At 37.5% G+C, this 25,044-nt stretch overlaps 1 protein-coding gene across 1 annotated transcript in view; it reads left to right on the plus strand.

The window, feature by feature from the left end:
- The window catches only part of Muc19 (mucin 19, oligomeric), a 149,048-nt gene that overhangs the window by 67,051 nt on the left and 56,953 nt on the right, over positions 1 to 25,044 (plus strand). The window contains exons 64-97 of the mRNA XM_047549752.1: positions 820 to 912; positions 1,084 to 1,182; positions 1,384 to 1,449; positions 2,044 to 2,130; positions 2,358 to 2,447; positions 3,112 to 3,189; positions 4,049 to 4,147; positions 6,509 to 6,601; positions 6,777 to 6,875; positions 7,080 to 7,145; positions 7,755 to 7,841; positions 8,066 to 8,152; positions 8,850 to 8,924; positions 9,265 to 9,363; positions 11,532 to 11,624; positions 11,794 to 11,892; positions 12,095 to 12,268; positions 12,756 to 12,842; positions 13,070 to 13,159; positions 13,821 to 13,898; positions 14,761 to 14,859; positions 17,219 to 17,311; positions 17,488 to 17,586; positions 17,791 to 17,856; positions 18,509 to 18,595; positions 18,820 to 18,906; positions 19,603 to 19,677; positions 20,018 to 20,116; positions 22,285 to 22,377; positions 22,547 to 22,645; positions 22,848 to 23,021; positions 23,509 to 23,595; positions 23,823 to 23,912; positions 24,574 to 24,651. Of these exons, the coding sequence (XP_047405708.1) occupies positions 820 to 912; positions 1,084 to 1,182; positions 1,384 to 1,449; positions 2,044 to 2,130; positions 2,358 to 2,447; positions 3,112 to 3,189; positions 4,049 to 4,147; positions 6,509 to 6,601; positions 6,777 to 6,875; positions 7,080 to 7,145; positions 7,755 to 7,841; positions 8,066 to 8,152; positions 8,850 to 8,924; positions 9,265 to 9,363; positions 11,532 to 11,624; positions 11,794 to 11,892; positions 12,095 to 12,268; positions 12,756 to 12,842; positions 13,070 to 13,159; positions 13,821 to 13,898; positions 14,761 to 14,859; positions 17,219 to 17,311; positions 17,488 to 17,586; positions 17,791 to 17,856; positions 18,509 to 18,595; positions 18,820 to 18,906; positions 19,603 to 19,677; positions 20,018 to 20,116; positions 22,285 to 22,377; positions 22,547 to 22,645; positions 22,848 to 23,021; positions 23,509 to 23,595; positions 23,823 to 23,912; positions 24,574 to 24,651 (3,165 nt within the window). The remainder of the gene's footprint in view (positions 1 to 819; positions 913 to 1,083; positions 1,183 to 1,383; positions 1,450 to 2,043; positions 2,131 to 2,357; positions 2,448 to 3,111; positions 3,190 to 4,048; positions 4,148 to 6,508; positions 6,602 to 6,776; positions 6,876 to 7,079; positions 7,146 to 7,754; positions 7,842 to 8,065; positions 8,153 to 8,849; positions 8,925 to 9,264; positions 9,364 to 11,531; positions 11,625 to 11,793; positions 11,893 to 12,094; positions 12,269 to 12,755; positions 12,843 to 13,069; positions 13,160 to 13,820; positions 13,899 to 14,760; positions 14,860 to 17,218; positions 17,312 to 17,487; positions 17,587 to 17,790; positions 17,857 to 18,508; positions 18,596 to 18,819; positions 18,907 to 19,602; positions 19,678 to 20,017; positions 20,117 to 22,284; positions 22,378 to 22,546; positions 22,646 to 22,847; positions 23,022 to 23,508; positions 23,596 to 23,822; positions 23,913 to 24,573; positions 24,652 to 25,044) is intronic.

Raw genomic sequence — 25,044 nt, forward strand, 5'->3', positions numbered from 1 at the left:
ACCATTTGTGTAATCATACATTTACATAGGGTAATGGTGTTTGATTCATTCTGTTATTTTTTTCTATCCCCCACCCCTCCCACCCTTCTTTTCCCTCTATACAGTCCCTCCTTCCTCCATTCTTGCCTCCCTTCCACCCCCCATTATGTATCATCATCTGCTTATCAGCGAGATCATTCATCCTTTAGTTTTCTTGAGATTGGCTTATCTCACTTAGCATGACATTCTCCAATTTCATCTATTTGCCCTAAACTTTAAAAATACTCGGTTAAATGATGTAGTTTTCAGCTTGCAGAAAAATAAACTGGGTAATTCCTGTTTGATTAGTAAGTTTATTCAAATTTTAGAGTGATGATTACTAAGTATATTCACAAAAATCTGAATCATAATTGTATGGTAACAATGACATTTCAATAGGTGATCGCTTTTTGTCATCACACAGTAAGTCCCATGAGCTGAAATAGGATACTGAAAGGTTGGTGCCCAAATATGTGTTCCCAGACTTAGTGAAACAGAATAAAATTTGTAATGTAGTGTTTTAACACTATAATCTTTTAACTGCTAAATAAGGACTTATATATTATATGAGCTTCCTTATTTAGGAAAATGTGAATTTATGTAATTTTAAAAATTTTTTCTAGGTATACTAAATATTGTATAATTTTAAAAGAAAGTCTCTAGCACAGGTAGAAAACCGTGGAAATTTTTTTTTTTTTTATAATCAGTTGTGAAGCATAATTTAGAGTATCAGGAAGTTTATGAGGAAAAAAGATTTGATTTATGCAAAAGGCAATTTGAAATGCTGTTTTTCTTCAGTAGGAACTGGAGGACCAAGTGCAACAACACCTAGTGGTGAGGAGGGCAGCACACCCAGGGAACCCAGCACTGGAGCTACAAGCCCAGGAAGCTCAGGTAAGTTAGGATGTGCACTTAGTGATTATTATTGGTCCAAATATGAAAGCATCTAGGCTGTTGGTAAATGATGGAACTATACAAGAAGATTGAAATTTTGACTTTAATCTCCGAATCTCCTCTTTCAGAGGAACTAGCATATGTTAAAAGCACTACTGCTGTTTTTATCAGGTACAGCAGGAGCATCCCTGGGAGTGACCTCAGGAGCAGTCAGAGACAGAACATCTGGATCCTTAGGCACTGAGTCCACCAGCACTAGAACCCCAGCAAGTAAGAAAGAATGTCCTTAGTGACTGTGACAGGGACTAAGCCCTGTTTTGTCAAGTTTCCTGAGTGTTAGAATGATATCAATGAAAGGAACCAATGGAGAATATTGAAGGAACTGTTGACAAGAAAAATATAATGGAATGTCCCGGGAAGAGAGTTTTCTTCCTAGCTCTGTACACTAAGCACCATTTTTCTTCCCATTAGCATCGAGAGGAGGAGCTGACACAGCAACCCCTGTCTCTGCTGGTGAAAACACATCTGGAAGGACAGGTACTGAGGAGCACAAGCAGCAAGAAATCCAGGCAGTAGAGATGAGAGCTAATTACTCAGAACTAATCATGACAGGGTTTCCTAGAAATCTGACCATTATGATCTAGATGTTTTCAAATCTTCAGAAGCTCAGAAATATATCAACAAGTATATGTGAGGTATTGAATATATTTTGGAATAAAGAATAGTGAAATACATTTCACTATTATGAATTATGGTAAAAGAATGAGGCATGCAATTGATATCACCCAATGTCAACGAGAAAGTGTGAGATGAACAACTATGTGCATGGAGAAGTGAGGAATAAGCATGACAACAGTTAAGAGGGGAAACGTAATTTGTATTATAAGACATTCTAGTAAACAGACACAAGGACATTGATGTGGGAATTTCAATATCTCAATGGAATGAGCACATTGTAAGAGTTCCCTGTTTTATGTCAACTTACCTTCAGCAAGATCCTAAGATATGAGTACATTTACAGGGTAAATAAATCCTTTTCTTTAAAGGTTGAAGAGAGTATATTTCAGTTTATGTTCACAAAGATACTCATTTTGAGTTTCTTGAGCTGGCCTTTTCTCCCTATCAATATAGGCACACAGGAAGTATCATCTGGAGCAACCACTGAAGCTCAAGGTGGCAGCACCCCTGGAGCAGCGGGCACTGGAGTCACAGGTTCAGGTGAGGTGCTCCTGGTTGAATGTGATGCATCTGGAGCCCTATCTGAGCCCTCCTGCAGCAGATGCATGGCTGCAAAGTCAAGCACTAACTGGGATTACTTTGCTGGAATAAAGAAAGATGAAAGGATCATATCCTTCATTTTCCTTATTCTGGAGACACCCAAATCCTCATACAGAGGCCAGGAATATATTCATCTTTTATAGCCCATGCCCTGATTCTGATTCCAGGAACCAGTGGAGTGTCTGCAGCTGCCTCTACCACTGCCAGCCCTGGAGACTCAGCTAGAACTTCCTCAACTTCTCTTAGCAGCAAATCAGGTAAATATGAGGGAGAAGACCATGAGTCAAATATAAATGAATGGTGTAAGCATGTCCCAAATTCTATTCTCTGGAGTGTGGTGAAGAACAGATAAATCTCGTAAGTCACTTGTGGTAGTAATGACATTTTATTCTGACTGACAGTTTATCATGTAGTAGTGTGCCCACTGGATTATATATTCTCTCTATAATCTTATGCAATTTTGAGGATGCCTGCATGTGCTATGTACCTCAATATTTGCAGTACCCTTGCTCTGGAGTTTCTGAGACTGTGAGTCTGGAGCAGGACCATGATTTTGTATTCTGACTGAAATTTAGAATTAACTACAGAAAGCTTTTGTAATTTTTCCTTTCCAGTCTCATTGAATGTGTAACCATGAGAAAATACCATGCATGTGTATATGTAAAGTCACAGTGGGTTCCAATTGGTAACCTTGTTTAGAACCACTAAGGCTCCACATTGCAAACATTAAGGAAGTAGATATTAAATAGCATTATTTGGAAGAATTAGTAAAGATTCTAAGTCATACAGGACTGATGAACAATTTTTCTAATGAGTGAAATAGAAATCAAATGCATGCATGAGAAATTGAAATATTTGAAAGGAGCGATTAGCATGATGTGGAGTCCTTAAAGACTGTATCATCTGTTGTTTGTTTAAAAGGCACTGCAGGACCATCATCAGTTGGCACAACAACCAGTGCCCAAAGCAATGTGGGGACATCACCTGAAGAGATCTCAGGTGAGTGGAAGATGGAATTTAGAGTCATTTTGTGGGAACCCTGCTTAATTTAAAGTAAAGTAGTTGTGGTGAAAGTATAAAGACCCAGTTGACACAATTCAACCTGCAGAAAGATGTCTTTATTAAAAAATACATTCTTCTCTCTCTCCCCAAACCCTCACTCCCATTATATATGATCATCCACTTTCAGGGAAAACATTCAATTTGGATTTTTGGGGATTGGTTTATTTCACATAGCATGATATTCTCCAATAACATCCATTTTATCTGAAAATGCCATAATATTATTATTCTTTATGGTTGAATAATATTCCATTCTGTGTATATACCACAGTTTCTTTATCGATTCATCTGTTGAATGGCATCTAGATTGGTTCCACATCTAGCTATTGTGAATTGAGTTGCTATAAACATTGATGTGGCTGCTTTACTGGAGTATACTTATTTTAAGTCTTTTGTATATAAATGGAGGAGTGGTATATGTGCGTAGGGGTATGAAACATGGTGGAATGAGACAGGCATCATTACCCTATGTACATGTATGATTACGCGAATGGTATGAATCTACATCGTGCACAACCATAGAAATGAAAAGATGTACCCCAGTTGTGTACAATGAATCAAAATGCAGACTAAAAATTAAAAATAATAATTAAAAACTTTAAAAAATACATCTCATCTATATCTTAAATTATTAACATGACAATAAATATCATAAGCCAATCTTGGCACTCCTGGCACTCACTGAATTCATTTATTCCATATTTAATTATTAGATGTGCTTGGATGGTTATATGACCCATTGCCTTCAAAGATCAAGTAGACATTAGGTGAAAAGTTCCTTTGGTATTTTTCTCAGATGCTACTGGAAGATCAGTTCCCATCACCTCCACAGCTGGAACTGCAGGCTCCACAACAGGACTGAGCCCCAGCTTCACCAGTCCTGGGGACACATCAGGTAAGCCCAGGTCAGAGTGAAGTTCACTGGCTGCAGTCAAGCAACCTTTTTAGCAATGCAACTCACACAATATTTTTCCAAATCAAACATAATCCTTAGGAGATAATTCTTCTTATGCAAGTAACATTTAGTATCTTTAGACTTTTATCAAGTTTCTTTCTTCAGGTATGTTACAATTACCCATTCCCACTGTCTAATAATTTGGCAGCCCCCATCCAGTTGTGTAGTATAGTTTAAAAATAGGTTTGAACTTCATCAGGACTCCTAGAATGTTGCCTGGTGAAATACAAGGGAGAAAGAATGGAATTGTTAGAGTCATGGCTTCCAAGCAGGGAAACAATGATACAAGGCATGTCCTATAGGGCATCCATATAGGCATATTCATGCAGGCAGTCCTGTGCTCTCAGGAATAACTCCACTCTGGATAGAGTGTTATACAAAGGGACTGGTGGGAGGGGAAGGGAAAAAATAACAGAATGAATCAAACAACATTACCCTATGTAAATTTATGATTAAACAAATGGTGAGTCTTTACTCCATGTACAAACAGAGAAACAACATGTATCCCATTTGTTTACAAAAAAAAAAAGAGTTATACATTTTGATACCATGAGTTTGGGAAACAGTCAACAATTAATATTTGCAGTTTTATAACCCATTAATATTATATTTGTAAGACACATTAAATCGTGTGATTTTGTCCCATTTTTCTTTGTGTTGTATCAAACTTAGCACCCTTTTGTTTATAAGTCATTCATCTCATAATATGAGAAAATAATTAAAATGCCCATGTTGGCAAGTCTGGTTTACAAGAAAGACTACTCCACCTCTAGGGTATTACCTGGCAACCCAGCAGTCCAACCTGTGTGCAAGAGCTCACATTCAACAAAAATCAAAAAGCATGTGCTTGGGCTGCAGTTGTGGCCTAGTGGTTGAGCACTTGCCGAGCATTGTGAGGCAGTGGGTTTGATCTCAGCACCAAATATAAATAAAAAAAAAGTAAAGTTCCATTGAAAATGAAGAGAATATTTTCAAAATGAAGAATATGCTTGAACTTATGCATTAGTTGCTAAATTATATCCAGCAGTAAGATATTATTGGCAATATTGAAGCATACATGATTAGATTAAATACAAACACAACTAAATTAACTACTGTCCCTCATGCTGTCAGTTAGATATACATTTTAAAGAGGTTGAAGTATCTGCTCTTTCCATTCCATTTTCCTGTGTTTTATTCAGGTTAAAATCCTTTCCCTAGTCTCTGTACACCTCTGCCTAGCTTATCTACTTCCCCTAATACCAGGGTGCTCACACTGTGTTTTCTGGACCAGAAGCATTGGAATTGTGTGGGATCTTGTTAGAAGAGTATATTTCTGGGTACACCAGCCTAGCATCAGAATGTGTGAGGGTGGAGCCTATCAGATGGTCTTAACAAGTTTTTTTAGGAAATTGATGCTCACATGGAAAATTACCTCTCCACAGTTCCCAATCTTCTCCAGTTTTCTTCCCAGTTTACACTGCATCAATGTCATGTTATAATGACCTTCCCGTAGCTAAATTTCAACCAGTCTCTGAAGTATTGAAAATACTTAAGTTTTTCTGATTGTTTTTAAGATACATCAAAATGTTATATACCATTAAGAGTCATTTTTCTCATGTATGCATAGGATGTCTCTCCATGATTTTATTATCAAATCTATGCATCTATTTTAATTTTGCCTACACTTTTTGTTTAGTTGATGATTTGATTTAAAATTTATGACAAATTGTATTTTGAATAAAGTAAACTTTTTAAGACTTTAAAATACTGGATTGAATGAAGTAATTTACAGGTAGCAGGAAAAATAAACTGGGTAATTACCATTGTAGTAGTAAATTTATTCTAATATTAGAGTGATGACCAATTAGTATATTCAAAAAATCTGAAATATAATTGTATAATATCAATGACATCTCAATAGGTGATCTCTTTTGTGTCATCACACAGTAAGTCCCATGATCTGAAATAGATTACTGAAAGGTTGGTGCCCAAATGTGTGTTCCCAGACTGAGTGAAACAGTATAAACATTTTTACATGTAGTGTTTTAACACTATAATTTCTAACTTCTAAATAAAGACATATAATATGTGATCTTCTTTATTTAAGAAGATGTGAATTTATTTAATTTTTAAAATATTTTTCTATGTATACTGAATATTCGATGATTTTAAAATTAAGCCTCTGCAGAGGTGGAAAAGAGTTGAAATTGATTTTTAGCTTTATTTTCAGTTGCAAAGCATCAGTTAGAGTATTAGGAAGTTTATGAGGAAAAAATCTTTATTCATCAGGCAATTTGAAATGCTGCTTTTCTTCGTTAGGAACTGGAGGCCCAGGTGCAACAACGGTTAGTGGTGAGGAGGGCAGAACACCCAGGGAACCAAACACTGGAGCTACAAGCCCAGGAAGCTCAGGTAAGTTAGGATGTGCACTTGGGATGTGATTATTATTATCCAAATATGAAAGCATCTAGGCTGTTGGATAAATGATGGAATGATACAAGAAGATTGAAATTTTGACTTTAATCTCTCAATCTCCTCCTTCAGAGGAACTAGCATATGTTCTAAGCACTGCTACTGTGTTTATCAGGTACAGCAGGAGCATCCCTGGGAGTGACCTCAGGAGCAGGCAGGGGCAGCACACCTGAACCATCAGGCACTGGGGCCACCAGTGCAGGAAGCCCAGCAGGTAGGGCACAACATCTTTACGGGGTGGTGGTAGGGCACAGTGATGGTTTTGTCAAGATCCACGAGTGTGAGAATGAGGAGGAGGACAGGTCACCATGGAGAACATCGAAGAACTAATGACTAGAATAAAACAAAAAAACTGTCCCTGAAATCATCTTTATTTCAGAGCTCTCTGTACTTTAAATACTGTTTTTCCTCTAATTAGGAACAAGTGGAAGATCTGACACAGCCACCACTGTCTCTGCTGGTGAAAACACTTCTGGAAGGACAGGTACTGAAGGAGCATAAGCAGCATGAAATCCAGGCAGTAGACATGAGAGGTGTTTGCCCAAAACCTAGTCAGAGTCAGGGTTTCCTGGGGAATGTGAAGGTTATCATTTAGGTGATGCCAACTTTCCAGAAGATGAGAACTATATCAGCAAGAATATCTGTGGTACTTCTTGTTTTGGAGTGAGTACGTAATAGAGTGAAAAAAATGGGAGCATATGAGTGATCTCATCCAATGACATTTGGAAAAAGATGAAATTAACAAACTCATAGATAGAGAGGTAAAGAATAAGACAGCGATCAGGAAGAGAAAACTTGAAAATGGGAATATAAGACTGATCTAGGAAACAGAGACAATGACATTGATGATAACCAAAAATTTTCTGTGTGTTTTTTTTTACTTTAGTAAAGGCAGTTATCTTAATGAATCAGTGCATTACCAGTTATCTGATTTACCTCAGTTTACCTTCAGGAAGAATTTACGATATCATCAAAGTTTCCAGCATAGACACATTCCTTCATTCTAGGAAAAAGACAAAATATTTCATGACATATTCATAAGAAGATTTTCTTTAGGTTTTCTAAGGTGATTTTTTTCCCCAATAAATAATAGGCACACCTGGAGCATCATCTGGAGCAACCCCTGAAGCTCGAGGTGGCAGTACCACTAGAGAAGCAGGCACTGGATCCCCAGGATCAGGTGAGGTCCAAGAGGTTGGATATTATTCACGAGAAGCTCCCATTCATTACCTTCTGAAGCAGATGCAGGTCCATTAAATCAGGCCCTAACTAGGATTAGATTACTATTCTATAAAAATTGAAGAGATCATATCCTCCATTTTCTCTCATTCTGGAGACACTTAAATACTCATAGAGGTGACAGTAATAACATGCACCCTTCAAATACTTCTTTCTTATTTCTAGAGACCACAGGGGTGTCTGCAGGCTCCACCACTGCCAGCCCTGGAGAATCAGTTAACCCTGCCTCCACCTCTGCTAGCAGCAAATCAGGTAAATTAGAGGGACAAGTCCCTAAGTTTGCAAGTATATAATGGAGAGTGTGAGCATGTCCCGATTTCTGTTTTCTGGAGTGTAGTGAAGAGTAGAAAGAACTATTGAGAAACTTGAGATAATGAGCTCAATTCTTGACGAACATTTCAGCAGGTTCCAGTGGCGTGACTAGAATGAATTTCATGATCTTTCTCTAATGTTATGCAATTGTGAGAGTCCATGAATGTACCTATGTGCCTTCAAGTTTTAGGCACCCTGTCCTGGGGCTTTTGAGCTTGTGAATGTGAAGAGGGTCATGATTTGCTCTACTGGTTCTGAATCCCAATTAACTCCAAGAAAATTTTGGAATTTTTTTTCACAGATCCATTGAATTCATAACCCTTGAAAGAGTCCTATGGTGGTACATAGTTTAAATCCTCAGTAGGTTGCAATATGTAGCCCAAGTCAGAACCAGCAATTTCAAATATGAGTTCACTAACAAGGTAGATGAGAAGGAATATTATTTGCAAGCAAAATTAATTAACTTCACTGAAGGATATTAAATTGTACAATATTTTGTGTAAGATTTTGGCATAATTTAAAGAAATAGAGAAGTATAAAAAATAAATGAAAGATATATTGAAAGCATAGAGAGGCACTGCATTATTTGCCCAACTTCTTCAAGGTTCATGATATTATTTGATGTTTGTTTTGAAAGGCACTATTGGACCATCCGTTGGCACAACAACCAGAGCCCAAAGCAATGCAGTGACATCAAGTGAAGGGAACTCAGGTGAGTAGAGGATGACCTTCAGTGTCCTGGCTTTGGTCAAAATGAAGAGTTATTCATGGGAACCCAGCTTATTTTAAAGCAAAGTAGTTGAGATAAATATATGAATACCTAGTTGATCCCATTAAAAGGAAGATGTTTTAATATAAAAAAATGGAATAAGTAAATCAGAATCTTTAAGAAATAATTATTAGAACCAATATTATAGGTACTTGTGGTAATAAGACACTGGATTCATTTATTCAATTTCATATAATAGGAGTGATTGGACAGTTAGATCACCTGTTGGCAGTAATGCCCAAAGTAGACTTTAGGTGAGGAGTTCCTCTGATGTTCTTCTCAGGTTCTACTGCAACTTCAGTTCCCATTACCTCCATAGGTGGAAGTGCAGGCACCACAGCAGGACTGAGCCCCAGCTCCACCAGGTCTGGAGACACATCAGGTAATCCCAGTTTTCCAAATTATACAAGTGGCAGCCAACTAACTGGTTCACATAATGCTAGTTAAACAATTTATTTTCAAACCAATTATCAGGCTTAGTGATTATACATATATGTAATTAAAATGTAATATCTGTACCTTTTTCAGCATGTTGCCTCTTAGATTGTGTCATATAAAGTTTATGCTATCACTACCTGATAGTTTGGAGGTCCCCATAAAATTTTTTATGGAGGGTTTTATATTTTTTAAACTTAATTCAAGATAATTAGATAGTCACCAGGAATAAATTCAGGAACCAGTAAGGGAATTACAAATGACACATCTTCCAATCAGATGAAACCAGGTAATGAGGAATATCCAATATTTTCTGTAATGAGTTCTATATTTCCCCACACTAATAATCTTACTAGGTAGAGTCTTAGATAATGAGACCAACTGAAGAATTATACAGATTAGTTGGATGAAGTGGAAATAATCCAAAATCAATATTGTGGTTACAAAAACCTGAGTGATGTATTTTATGGCAATTTAAAATGTCTGATTTGCTCACAGATATTTTCACTGTAAGACATTGACTCTTACCGCCACTGTGTTTGTGTGTCATTACTCCCATGAGATAAGAAGGTCTCCAAGCTAGCAAGGCAGGGAGAGAGCAGAGTGGTGAGCCTGGTGGGCAATAGCAGGTGAACCTTGGTTTGTGACCTGTGTCTAGAGCTCACATCCAACAAAAGGGAAGGAGAATATACTTGAACTTATTCATCATTTACTCAATTAGATCAGTGTTAGATCCAGGAATAATAAAATATTGACAACAATTAAGCAGAGATAATGAGATTGAAATTGAGGAAGATGAAATTCATAACCACCCTCCTTGCCATCAGTTACAAATCATAAGGGTCTCTGAAGCATCTTCTGCTTGCATTCCACTTCCCTGTGTTTTATTCTGGTATTAAACCCTTTTCCCCAGTCCCTGCAGCCCTCTGCCTAGCTTGTCTCCTTCCTTCACACAGTGGTGCTCAGAGTGTGATTCCTGGGTCAGAGGCATTGGAAAACTGTGGGAACGTGTTACAATTGGTGACTTGGGGGTCCAGTAGTCTAGAATCAGAGGGTGTTGGAATGGAACCCAGCAGACTGTGTTAACAAGTGGGTTAGTGAATTGATGCTCAGTTAGAGAACAGCTTCTTGACAATTCCCAGTCTTTTCCAACTTCCCTCCGTTTTCACACTTGAGGCAATGCCATGTCATTGAGACATTCCCAAAGCTCAGCTATCATCCTGACTCTGCCCTACTTAAATTACTTTAACACTTTGGATTGTTTTGAACATACATCAGAACTTTAAAATTTTATTAATAGGAACTTTGCTCATGAATGCACTGGACTTGTGTTTAGGGATATATTAATGAATCCATGGCCTGTTATTTTTTATCCTACACTTATTTTGGCTTAGCTGTTGTTATGATGCATCTTATAAATGATATCATATATATTCTTTTATTTATATTAATATTACTGAATGAGGAGGTAAAATTTACATTTTGCTCAAAAATAAACAATATAAATTCCAGGTAGATCAATAACTTATTGAAACTTTATTAATGATTAGTTATTTTATCTTCACAAAAATCAGAGGTATAAATACTTGGGTAATAATAAGATCTCAACAAGTAATTTCTTATTATGAGACAATAATTTGTGAGGAGAGTACTCAAAACATGGTATGGGAATGTGAGTCTCCAGACTGCTGGGAATGGGGGTGATATGATAAGAAGTAAAACAGAGAGCAAGCATTTTAAGTGTAGCATTGTAACATTAAATCCATAAACTGCAAAATAAAGGTTTGCATATTATGTGATCAATTTATTTAAATTTCAAATCTGTATTTATGTTATGGATCTTTAAAAAGATGCCTTGAGCATAGATTGGAAACATTACAAACTGATCCTTTTACCAGAAGTCACTTTAGAAGCACTGGTTGCTGTATAAAATAAGAGGTAGCAGATGGAATATTGTGCCTTCATTTTCTGTGTGCACATGGGTGAGTCAGAGCACACCACTTAAGCACATTTGATAAATGTGAAGAATAGAGTTACCTGCTAAAGAGAATGGTTATGAGTTAAAAGATTTCATTATTTTTAAGGGCACTTTAAGTGATACTTTTTCATCATTAGGAACAGGAAACCCTAGTACACAGACCTCTAGTGGGGAAGAGGGCAGCTCCCCTGGAAAACCCAGCACTGGACCTACAAGCACAGGAATCTCAGGTATATTAGCAGGTGGACTTAGTGCTTATTAAGTGGGTACAAACTGGAAAGCATGTAGGCTGTTGGTAAATCAAGAAAATGTACATGAAGATTGAATTTGTGTCTTAATCTCACAATGTCCTCCTTCAGAGGAGCTAGCATATGTTGCAAGCACTGCTGTTTTTATCAGGTACAGCAGTAGCATCCCTGGGAGTGACCTCAGGAGCAGTCAGAGACAGAACATCTGGATCTTCAGGCACTGAGTCCACCAGCACTAGAACCCCAGCAGGTAAGAAAGAATGTCATTAATGACTGTGAGAGGGTCTAAGCCCTGTTTTGTCAAGTTCCCTGAGTGTTGGAATGATAGCAATGAAAGGAACCAATGGAGAATATTGAAGGAACCGATGACAAGAATAATATAGTGGAATGTCCTGGGAAGAGAGTTTTCTTCCTAGCTCTGTACACTAAGCACCATTTTTTCTTCCCATTAGCCTCGAGAGGAGGAGATGACAAGGCCACCACTGTTTCTGCTGGTGAAAACACATCTGGAAGAACAGGTACTGAGGAGCACAAGCAGCATGAAATCCAGGCAGTAGAGATGAGAGCTAATTACTCAGAACTAGTCTTGACAGGTTTTCCTGAGAAATCTGACCATTATGATCCAGGTGTTTTCAAATCTTCAGAAGTTCAGAAATATTCCAACAAGTATATGTGAGGTATTGAATATATTTTGGAATAAAAAATAGTAAAATACAATTCACTATTATGAATTATGGTAAAAGAATGGGGCATGCAATTGATATCACCCAATGTCAATGAGAAAGTGTGAGATGAACAACCATGTGCATGGAGAAGTGAGGAATAAGCATGACAACAGTTAAGAGGGGAAACGTAATTTGTATTATAAGACATTCTAGTAAACAGACACAAGGACATTGATGTGGGAATTTCAATATCTCAATGGAATGAGCACATTGTAAGAGTTCCCTGTTTTATGTCAATTTACCTTCAGCAAGATCCTAAGATATGAGTACATTTACAGGGTAAATAAATACTTTTCTTTAAAGGTTGAAGAGAGTATATTTCAGTTTATATTCACAAAGCTACTCATTTGGAGTTTCTTGAGCTGGCCTTTTCTCCCTATCAATATAGGCACACAGGAAGTATCATCTGGAGCAACCACTGAAGCTCAAGGTGGCAGCACCCCTGGAGCAGTGGGCACTGGAGCCACGGGTTCAGGTGAGGTGCTCCTGGTTGAATGTGATGCATCTGGAGCCCTATCTGAGACCTCCTGCAGCAGATGCATGGCTGTGAAGTCAAGCACTAACTGGGATTACATTGCTGGACTAAAGAAAGATGAAAGGATCATATCCTTCATTTTCTTTAATCTGGAGACACCCAAATCCTCGTACAGAGGCCAGGAATATATTCATCTTTTATAGCCCATGCCCTGATTGTGTTTCCAGGAACCAGTGGAGTGTCTGCAGCTGCCTCTACCACTGCCAGTCCTGGAGACTCAGCTAGAACTTCCTCAACTTCTGGTGGCAGCAAATCAGGTAAGTAAGAGGGAGAAGTCCATGAGTCAAATATAAATGAATGGTGTAAGCATGTCCCAAGTTCTATTCTCTGGAGTGTGGTGAAGAACAGATAAATCTCGTAGTCACTTGTGGTAGTAATGACATTTTATTCTGACTGACATTTTATCACATAGTAGTGTGCCCACTGGATTATATATTCTCTCTAATCTTATGCAATTTTGAGGATGCCTGCATGTGCTCTATACCTCAGTATTTGCAGTACCCTTGCTCTGGAGTTTCTGAGACTGTGAGTCTGGAGTGGGACCATGATTTTGTATTCTGACTAAAAATTAGGATTAACTACAGAAAGCTTTTGTAATTTTTCCTTTCCAGTCTCATTGAATGTGTAACCATGAGAAAATACCATGCATGTGTATATGTAAAGTCACAGTGGGTTCCAATTGGTAGCCTTGTTTAGAACCACTAAGGCTCCACATTGCAAACATTAAGGAAGTAGATATTAAATAGCATTATTTGGAAGAATCAGTAAAGATTCTAAGTCATACAAGGCTGATGAGCAATTTTTCTAATGAGTGAAATAGAAATCAAATGCATGCATGAGAAATTGAAATATTTGAAAGGAGCGATTAGCATGATGTGGAGTACTTAAAGACTGTATCATCTGTTGTTTGTTTGAAAGGCACTGCAGGACCATCATCAGTTGGCACAACAACCAGTGCCCAAAGCAATGTGGGGACATCACCTGAAGAGATCTCAGGTGAGTGGAAGATGGAATTTAGAGTCATTTTGTGGGAATCCTGCTTAATTTAAAGTGAAGTAGTTGTGGTGAAAGTATAAAGACCCAGTTGACACAATTCAACCTGCAGAAAGATGTCCTTATTAAAAAAATACATTCTTCTCTCTCCTCCCAAACCCTCACCCCCATTATATATGATCATCCACTTTCAGGGAAAACATTCACCTTTGGTTTTTCTGGGATTGACTTATTTCACATAGCATGATATTCTCCAATAACATCCATTTTATCTGAAAATGCCATAATATTATTATTCTTTATGGTTGAATAATATTCCATTCTGTGTATATACCACAGTTTCTTTATCCATTCATCTGTTGAATGGCATCTAGGTTGGTTCCACATCTAGCTATTGTGAATTGAGTTGCTATAAACATTGATGTGGCTGCTTTACTGGAGTATGCTTATTTTAAGTCTTTTGTATATAAATGGAGGAGTGGTATATGTGGGCAGGGGTATGAAACATGGTGGAATGAGACAGACATCATTACCCTATGTACATGTATGATTACGTGAGTGATATGAATCTGCATCATGCACAACCATAGAAAAGAAAAGATGTACCCAGTTGTGTACAATGAATCAAAATGCAGGCTAAAAATTAAAAAAATAATAATTAAAAACATTAAAAAGTACATCTCATCTATATCTTAAATTATTAACATTAGAACAAATATCATAAGCCAATCTTGGCACTCCTGGCACTCACTGAATTCATTTATTCCATATTTAATTATTAGATGTGGTAGGTTGGTTAGAGCACCCATTGCCTTCAACTGTCAGGTAGACATTAGGTGAGAAGTTCCTTTGGTATTTTTCTCAGATGCTACTGGAAGATCAGTTCCCATCACCTCCACAGCTGGAACTGCAGGCAGCACAGCAGGCCCGAGCCCCAGCTTCACCAGTCTTGGGTACACATCAGGTAAGCCCAGATCAGAGTGAAGTTCACTGGCTGCAGTCAAGCAACCTTTTTAGCAATGCAACTCACACAATATTTTTCCAAATCAAACATAATCCTTAGGAGATAGCTCTTCATATGCAATAACATTTAGTATCTTTAGACTTTTATCAAGTTTCTTTCTTCAGGTATGTTATAATTACCCATTTCCACTGTCTAATAATTTGGCAGCCCCCATCCAGTTGTGTAGTATAGTTTAAAAATAGGTTTGAACTTCATCAGGACTCCTAGAATGTTGCCTGGTGAAATACAAGGGAGAAAGAATGGAATTGTTAGAGTCATGGCTTCCAAGCAGGGAAACAATGATACAAGGCATGTCCTATAGGGCATCCATATAGGCATATTCATGCAGGCAGTCCTGTGCTGTCAGGAATAACTCCACTCTGGATAGAGCGTTATACAAAGGGGCTGGTGGGAGGGGAAGGGAAAAAATAACAGAATGAATCAAACAACATTACCCTATATAAATTTATGATTAAACAAATGGTAGGCCTTTACTCCATGTACAAACAGAGAAACAACATGTATCCCATTTGTTTACAATAAAAAAAAAAGAGTTATATATTTTGATACCATGAGTTTGGGAAACAGTCAACAATTAATATTTGCAGTTTTATAACCCATTAATATTATATTTGTAAGACACATTAAATTGTGTGATTTTGTCCCATTTTTCTTTGTATTGTATCAGACTTAACACCCTTTTGTTTATGAGTCATTCATCTCATAATATGAGAAAATAATTAAAATGCCCATGTTGGCAAGTCTGGTTTACAAGAAAGACTACTCCACCTCTAGGGTATTACCTGGCAATCCAGCAGTCCAACCTGCGTGCAAGAGCTCACATTCAACAAAAATCAAAAAGCATATGCTTGGGTTGCAGTTGTGGCCTAGTGGTTGAGCACTTGCCGAGCATTGTGAGGCAGTGGGTTTGATCTCAGCACCAAATATAAATAAAAAAAGTAAAGTTCCATTGAAAACAAAGAGAATATTTTCAAAAAGAAGAATATGCTTGTACTTATGCATTAGTTGCTAAATTATATCCAGCAGTAAGATATTATTGGCAATATTGAAGCATACATGATTAGATTGAATACAAACACAACTAAATTAACTACTGTCCCTCTTGCTCTCAGTTAGTTACACATTTTAAAGACCTTGAAGTATCTGCTCTTTCCATTCCATTTTCCTGTGTTTTATTCAGTTTAAAATCCTTTCCCTAGTCTCTGTACTCCTCTGCCTAGCTTACCTACTTCCTCTAATACCAGGGTGCTCACACTGTGTTTTCTGGACCAGAAGCATTGGAATTGTGTGGGATCTTGTTAGAATAGTATATTTCTGGGTACACCAGCCTAGCATCAGAATGTGTGAGGGTGGAGCCTATCAGATGGTCTTAACAAGTTTTTTTAGGAAATTGATGTCCACGTGGAAAATTACCTCTCCACAATTCCCAATATTCTCCAGCTTTCTTCCTAGTTTACACTGCATCAATGTCATGTTATAATGACCTTCCAGTAGCTAAATTTCAACCAGTCTCTGAAGTATTGAAAATACTTAAGTTTTTCTGATTGTTTTTAAGATACATCAAAATGTTATATACCATTAAGAGTCATTTTTCTCATGTATGCATAGGATGTCTCTCCATGATTTTATTATCAAATCCATGCATCTATTTTAATTTTGCCTACACTTTTTGTTTAGTTGATGATTTGATTTAAAATTTATGACAAATTGTATTTTGAATAAAGTAAACTTTTTAAGATTTTTAAAATACTGGATTAAATGATGTAATTTACAGGTAGCAGGAAAATAAACTGGGTAATTACCATTGTAGTAGTAAATTTATTCTAATATTAGAGTGATGACCAATTAGTATATTCAAAAAATCTGAAATATAATTGTATAATATCAATGACATCTCAATAGGTGATCTCTTTTGTGTCATCACACAGTAAGTCCCATGATCTGAAATAGATTACTGAAAGGTTGGTACCCAAATGTGTGTTCCCAGACTGAGTGAAACAGTATAAACTTTTTACATGTAGTGTTTTAACACTATAATTTTTAACTTCTAAATAAAGACATATAATATGTGATCTTCTTTATTTAAGAAGATGTGAATTTATTTAATTTTTAAAATATTTTTCTATGTATACTGAATATTCGATGATTTTAAAATTAAGCCTCTGCAGAGGTGGAAAAGAGTTGAAATTGATTTTTAGCTTTATTTTCAGTTGCAAAGCATCAGTTAGAGTATTAGGAAGTTTATGAGGAAAAAATCTTTATTCATCAGGCAATTTGAAATGCTGCTTTTCTTCGTTAGGAACTGGAGGCCCAGGTGCAACAACGGTTAGTGGTGAGGAGGGCAGAACACCCAGGGAACCAAACACTGGAGCTACAAGCCCAGGAAGCTCAGGTAAGTTAGGATGTGCACTTGGGATGTGATTATTATTGGTCCAAATATGAAAGCATCTAGGCTGTTGGATAAATGATGGAACGATACAAGAAGATTGAAATTTTGACTTTAATCTCTCAATCTCCTCCTTCAGAGGAACTAGCATATGTTCTAAGCACTGCTACTGTGTTTATCAGGTACAGCAGGAACATCCCTGGGAGTGACCTCAGGAGCAGGCAGGGGCAGCACACCTGAACCATCAGGCACTGGGGCCACCAGTGCAGGAAGCCCAGCAGGTAGGGCACAACATCTTTACGGGGTGGTGGTAGGGCACAGTGATGGTTTTGTCAAGATCCACGAGTGTGAGAATGAGGAGGAGGACAGGTCACCATGGAGAACATCGAAGAACTAATGACTAGAATAAAACAAAAAAACTGTCCCTGAAATCATCTTTATTTCAGAGCTCTCTGTACTTTAAATACTGTTTTTCCTCTAATTAGGAACAAGTGGAAGATCTGACACAGCCACCACTGTCTCTGCTGGTGAAAACACTTCTGGAAGGACAGGTACTGAAGGAGTTTAAGCAGCATGAAATCAAGGCAGTAGACATGAGAGGTGTATGACCAAAACCTAGTTAGAGGCAGGATTTCCTGGGGAATGTGAAGGTTATCATTTAGGCGATGCCAACTTTCCAGAAGATGAGAAGTATATCAGCAAAAATGTATGTGGTACTTCTTGTTTTGGAGTGAGTACGTAATAGAGTGATAAAATGGGAGCATATGAGTGATCTCACCCAATGACATTTGGAAAAGGATAAAATTAACAAATTCATAGATAGGTAAAGAATAAGAGAGTGATCAGGAAGAGAAAACTTGAAAATGGGAATATAAGACTGATCTAGGAAACAGACAATGAAATTGATGATAACCAAAAATTTTCTGTGTGATTTTTTTTATTTTAGTAAAGGCAATTCTCTTAATGAATCAGTGCATTACCAGTTATCTGATTTACCTCAGATTCTTCAGAAAGAATTAAATTAAATTCTTTAATTAAATTAAATTAAATTAAATTCTTCAGAAAGAATTTAAGATATCATCAAAGTTTCCAGCATAGACACATTCCTTCATTCTAGGAAAAAGACAAAATATTTCATGACATATTCATAAGAAGATTTTCTTTAGGTTTTCTAAGGTGATTTTTTTCCCCAATAAATAATAGGCACACCTGGAGCATCATCTGGAGCAACCCCTGAAGCTCGAGGTGGCAGTACCACTAGAGAAGCAGGCACTGGATCCCCAGGATCAGGTGAGGTCCAAGAGGTTGGATATTATTCACGAGAAGCTCCCATTCATTACCTTCTGAAGCAGATGCAGGTCCATTAAATCAGGCCCTAACTAGGATTAGATTACTATTCTATAAAAATTGAAGAGATCATATCCTCCATTTTCTCTCATTCTGGAGACACTTAAATACTCATAGAGGTGACAGTAATAACATGCACCCTTCAAATACTTCTTTCTTATTTCTAGAGACCACAGGGGTGTCTGCAGGCTCCACCACTGCCAGCCCTGGAGAATCAGTTAACCCTGCCTCCACCTCTGCTAGCAGCAAATCAGGTAAATTAGAGGGACAAGTCCCTAAGTTTGCAAGTATATAATGGAGAGTGTGAGCATGTCCCGATTTCTGTTTTCTGGAGTGTAGTGAAGAGTAGAAAGAACTATTGAGAAACTTGAGATAATGAGCTCAATTCTTGACGAACATTTCAGCAGGTTCCAGTGGCGTGACTAGAATGAATTTCATGATCTTTCTCTAATGTTATGCAATTGTGAGAGTCCATGAATGTACCTATGTGCCTTCAAGTTTTAGGCACCCTGTCCTGGGGCTTTTGAGCTTGTGAATGTGAAGAGGGTCATGATTTGCTCTACTGGTTCTGAATCCCAATTAACTCCAAGAAAATTTTGGAATTTTTTTTCACAGATCCATTGAATTCATAACCCTTGAAAGAGTCCTATGGTGGTACATAGTTTAAATCCTCAGTAGGTTGCAATATGTAGCCCAAGTCAGAACCAGCAATTTCAAATATGAGTTCACTAACAAGGTAGATGAGAAGGAATATTATTTGCAAGCAAAATTAATTAACTTCACTGAAGGATATTAAATTGTACAATATTTTGTGTAAGATTTTGGCATAATTTAAAGAAATAGAGAAGTATAAAAAATAAATGAAAGATATATTGAAAGCATAGAGAGGCACTGCATCATTTGCCCAACTTCTTCAAGGTTCATGATATTATTGATGTTTGTTTTGAAAGGCACTATTGGACCATCCGTTGGCACAACAACCAGAGCCCAAAGCAATGCAGTGACATCAAGTGAAGGGAACTCAGGTGAGTAGAGGATGACCTTCAGTGTCCTGGCTTTGGTCAAAATGAAGAGTTATTCATGGGAACCCTGCTAACTTTAAAGCAAAGTAGTTGAAATAAATATATGAATGCCTAGTTGATCCCATTAAAAGGAAGATGATTTGGTATAGAAAAATGGAATAAGTAAATCAGAATCTTTAAGAAATAATTATTAGAACCAATATTATAGGTACTTGTGGTAATAAGACACTGGATTCATTTATTCAATTTCATATAATAGGAGTGATTGGACAGTTAGATCACCTGTTGGCAGTAATGCCCAAAGTAGACTTTAGGTGAGGAGTTCCTCTGATGTTCTTCTCAGGTTCTACTGCAACTTCAGTTCCCATTACCTCCATAGGTGGAAGTGCAGGCACCACAGCAGGACTGAGCCCCAGCTCCACCAGGTCTGGAGACACATCAGGTAATCCCAGTTTTCCAAATTATACAAGTGGCAGCCAACTAACTGGTTCACATAATGCTAGTTAAACAATTTATTTTCAAACCAATTATCAGGCTTAGTGATTATACATATATGTAATTAAAATGTAATATCTGTACCTTTTTCAGCATGTTGCCTCTTAGATTGTGTCATATAAAGTTTATGCTATCACTACCTGATAGTTTGGAGGTCCCCATAAAATTTTTTATGGAGGGTTTTATATTTTTTAAACTTAATTCAAGATAATTAGATAGTCACCAGGAATAAATTCAGGAACCAGTAAGGGAATTACAAATGACACATCTTCCAATCAGATGAAACCAGGTAATGAGGAATATCCAATATTTTCTGTAATGAGTTCTATATTTCCCCACACTAATAATCTTACTAGGTAGAGTCTTAGATAATGAGACCAACTGAAGAATTATACAGATTAGTTGGATGAAGTGGAAATAATCCAAAATCAATATTGTGGTTACAAAAACCTGAGTGATGTATTTTATGGCAATTTAAAATGTCTGATTTGCTCACAGATATTTTCACTGTAAGACATTGACTCTTACCGCCACTGTGTTTGTGTGTCATTACTCCCATGAGATAAGAAGGTCTCCAAGCTAGCAAGGCAGGGAGAGAGCAGAGTGGTGAGCCTGGTGGGCAATAGCAGGTGAACCTTGGTTTGTGACCTGTGTCTAGAGCTCACATCCAACAAAAGGGAAGGAGAATATACTTGAACTTATTCATCATTTACTCAATTAGATCAGTGTTAGATCCAGGAATAATAAAATATTGACAACAATTAAGCAGAGATAATGAGATTGAAATTGAGGAAGATGAAATTCATAACCACCCTCCTTGCCATCAGTTACAAATCATAAGGGTCTCTGAAGCATCTTCTGCTTGCATTCCACTTCCCTGTGTTTTATTCTGGTATTAAACCCTTTTCCCCAGTCCCTGCAGCCCTCTGCCTAGCTTGTCTCCTTCCTTCACACAGTGGTGCTCAGAGTGTGATTCCTGGGTCAGAGGCATTGGAAAACTGTGGGAACGTGTTACAATTGGTGACTTGGGGGTCCAGTAGTCTAGAATCAGAGGGTGTTGGAATGGAACCCAGCAGACTGTGTTAACAAGTGGGTTAGTGAATTGATGCTCAGTTAGAGAACAGCTTCTTGACAATTCCCAGTCTTTTCCAACTTCCCTCCGTTTTCACACTTGAGGCAATGCCATGTCATTGAGACATTCCCAAAGCTCAGCTATCATCCTGACTCTGCCCTACTTAAATTACTTTAACACTTTGGATTGTTTTGAACATACATCAGAACTTTAAAATTTTATTAATAGGAACTTTGCTCATGAATGCACTGGACTTGTGTTTAGGGATATATTAATGAATCCATGGCCTGTTATTTTTTATCCTACACTTATTTTGGCTTAGCTGTTGTTATGATGCATCTTATAAATGATATCATATATATTCTTTTATTTATATTAATATTACTGAATGAGGAGGTAAAATTTACATTTTGCTCAAAAATAAACAATATAAATTCCAGGTAGATCAATAACTTATTGAAACTTTATTAATGATTAGTTATTTTATCTTCACAAAAATCAGAGGTATAAATACTTGGGTAATAATAAGATCTCAACAAGTAATTTCTTATTATGAGACAATAATTTGTGAGGAGAGTACTCAAAACATGGTATGGGAATGTGAGTCTCCAGACTGCTGGGAATGGGGGTGATATGATAAGAAGTAAAACAGAGAGCAAGCATTTTAAGTGTAGCATTGTAACATTAAATCCATAAACTGCAAAATAAAGGTTTGCATATTATGTGATCAATTTATTTAAATTTCAAATCTGTATTTATGTTATGGATCTTTAAAAAGATGCCTTGAGCATAGATTGGAAACATTACAAACTGATCCTTTTACCAGAAGTCACTTTAGAAGCACTGGTTGCTGTATAAAATAAGAGGTAGCAGATGGAATATTGTGCCTTCATTTTCTGTGTGCACATGGGTGAGTCAGAGCACACCACTTAAGCACATTTGATAAATGTGAAGAATAGAGTTACCTGCTAAAGAGAATGGTTATGAGTTAAAAGATTTCATTATTTTTAAGGGCACTTTAAGTGATACTTTTTCATCATTAGGAACAGGAAACCCTAGTACACAGACCTCTAGTGGGGAAGAGGGCAGCTCCCCTGGAAAACCCAGCACTGGACCTACAAGCACAGGAATCTCAGGTATATTAGCAGGTGGACTTAGTGCTTATTAAGTGGGTACAAACTGGAAAGCATGTAGGCTGTTGGTAAATCAAGAAAATGTACATGAAGATTGAATTTGTGTCTTAATCTCACAATGTCCTCCTTCAGAGGAGCTAGCATATGTTGCAAGCACTGCTGTTTTTATCAGGTACAGCAGTAGCATCCCTGGGAGTGACCTCAGGAGCAGTCAGAGACAGAACATCTGGATCTTCAGGCACTGAGTCCACCAGCACTAGAACCCCAGCAGGTAAGAAAGAATGTCATTAATGACTGTGAGAGGGTCTAAGCCCTGTTTTGTCAAGTTCCCTGAGTGTTGGAATGATAGCAATGAAAGGAACCAATGGAGAATATTGAAGGAACCGATGACAAGAATAATATAGTGGAATGTCCTGGGAAGAGAGTTTTCTTCCTAGCTCTGTACACTAAGCACCATTTTTTCTTCCCATTAGCCTCGAGAGGAGGAGATGACAAGGCCACCACTGTTTCTGCTGGTGAAAACACATCTGGAAGAACAGGTACTGAGGAGCACAAGCAGCATGAAATCCAGGCAGTAGAGATGAGAGCTAATTACTCAGAACTAGTCTTGACAGGTTTTCCTGAGAAATCTGACCATTATGATCCAGGTGTTTTCAAATCTTCAGAAGTTCAGAAATATTCCAACAAGTATATGTGAGGTATTGAATATATTTTGGAATAAAAAATAGTAAAATACAATTCACTATTATGAATTATGGTAAAAGAATGGGGCATGCAATTGATATCACCCAATGTCAATGAGAAAGTGTGAGATGAACAACCATGTGCATGGAGAAGTGAGGAATAAGCATGACAACAGTTAAGAGGGGAAACGTAATTTGTATTATAAGACATTCTAGTAAACAGACACAAGGACATTGATGTGGGAATTTCAATATCTCAATGGAATGAGCACATTGTAAGAGTTCCCTGTTTTATGTCAATTTACCTTCAGCAAGATCCTAAGATATGAGTACATTTACAGGGTAAATAAATACTTTTCTTTAAAGGTTGAAGAGAGTATATTTCAGTTTATATTCACAAAGCTACTCATTTGGAGTTTCTTGAGCTGGCCTTTTCTCCCTATCAATATAGGCACACAGGAAGTATCATCTGGAGCAACCACTGAAGCTCAAGGTGGCAGCACCCCTGGAGCAGTGGGCACTGGAGCCACGGGTTCAGGTGAGGTGCTCCTGGTTGAATGTGATGCATCTGGAGCCCTATCTGAGACCTCCTGCAGCAGATGCATGGCTGTGAAGTCAAGCACTAACTGGGATTACATTGCTGGACTAAAGAAAGATGAAAGGATCATATCCTTCATTTTCTTTAATCTGGAGACACCCAAATCCTCGTACAGAGGCCAGGAATATATTCATCTTTTATAGCCCATGCCCTGATTGTGTTTCCAGGAACCAGTGGAGTGTCTGCAGCTGCCTCTACCACTGCCAGTCCTGGAGACTCAGCTAGAACTTCCTCAACTTCTGGTGGCAGCAAATCAGGTAAGTAAGAGGGAGAAGTCCATGAGTCAAATATAAATGAATGGTGTAAGCATGTCCCAAGTTCTATTCTCTGGAGTGTGGTGAAGAACAGATAAATCTCGTAGTCACTTGTGGTAGTAATGACATTTTATTCTGACTGACATTTTATCACATAGTAGTGTGCCCACTGGATTATATATTCTCTCTAATCTTATGCAATTTTGAGGATGCCTGCATGTGCTCTATACCTCAGTATTTGCAGTACCCTTGCTCTGGAGTTTCTGAGACTGTGAGTCTGGAGTGGGACCATGATTTTGTATTCTGACTAAAAATTAGGATTAACTACAGAAAGCTTTTGTAATTTTTCCTTTCCAGTCTCATTGAATGTGTAACCATGAGAAAATACCATGCATGTGTATATGTAAAGTCACAGTGGGTTCCAATTGGTAGCCTTGTTTAGAACCACTAAGGCTCCACATTGCAAACATTAAGGAAGTAGATATTAAATAGCATTATTTGGAAGAATCAGTAAAGATTCTAAGTCATACAAGGCTGATGAGCAATTTTTCTAATGAGTGAAATAGAAATCAAATGCATGCATGAGAAATTGAAATATTTGAAAGGAGCGATTAGCATGATGTGGAGTACTTAAAGACTGTATCATCTGTTGTTTGTTTGAAAGGCACTGCAGGACCATCATCAGTTGGCACAACAACCAGTGCCCAAAGCAATGTGGGGACATCACCTGAAGAGATCTCAGGTGAGTGGAAGATGGAATTTAGAGTCATTTTGTGGGAATCCTGCTTAATTTAAAGTGAAGTAGTTGTGGTGAAAGTATAAAGACCCAGTTGACACAATTCAACCTGCAGAAAGATGTCCTTATTAAAAAAATACATTCTTCTCTCTCCTCCCAAACCCTCACCCCCATTATATATGATCATCCACTTTCAGGGAAAACATTCACCTTTGGTTTTTCTGGGATTGACTTATTTCACATAGCATGATATTCTCCAATAACATCCATTTTATCTGAAAATGCCATAATATTATTATTCTTTATGGTTGAATAATATTCCATTCTGTGTATATACCACAGTTTCTTTATCCATTCATCTGTTGAATGGCATCTAGGTTGGTTCCACATCTAGCTATT

This window comes from Sciurus carolinensis, chromosome 4 (assembly GCF_902686445.1).
Source record: "Sciurus carolinensis chromosome 4, mSciCar1.2, whole genome shotgun sequence".
In the NCBI taxonomy this organism is placed as follows: Eukaryota; Metazoa; Chordata; class Mammalia; order Rodentia; family Sciuridae; genus Sciurus; species Sciurus carolinensis.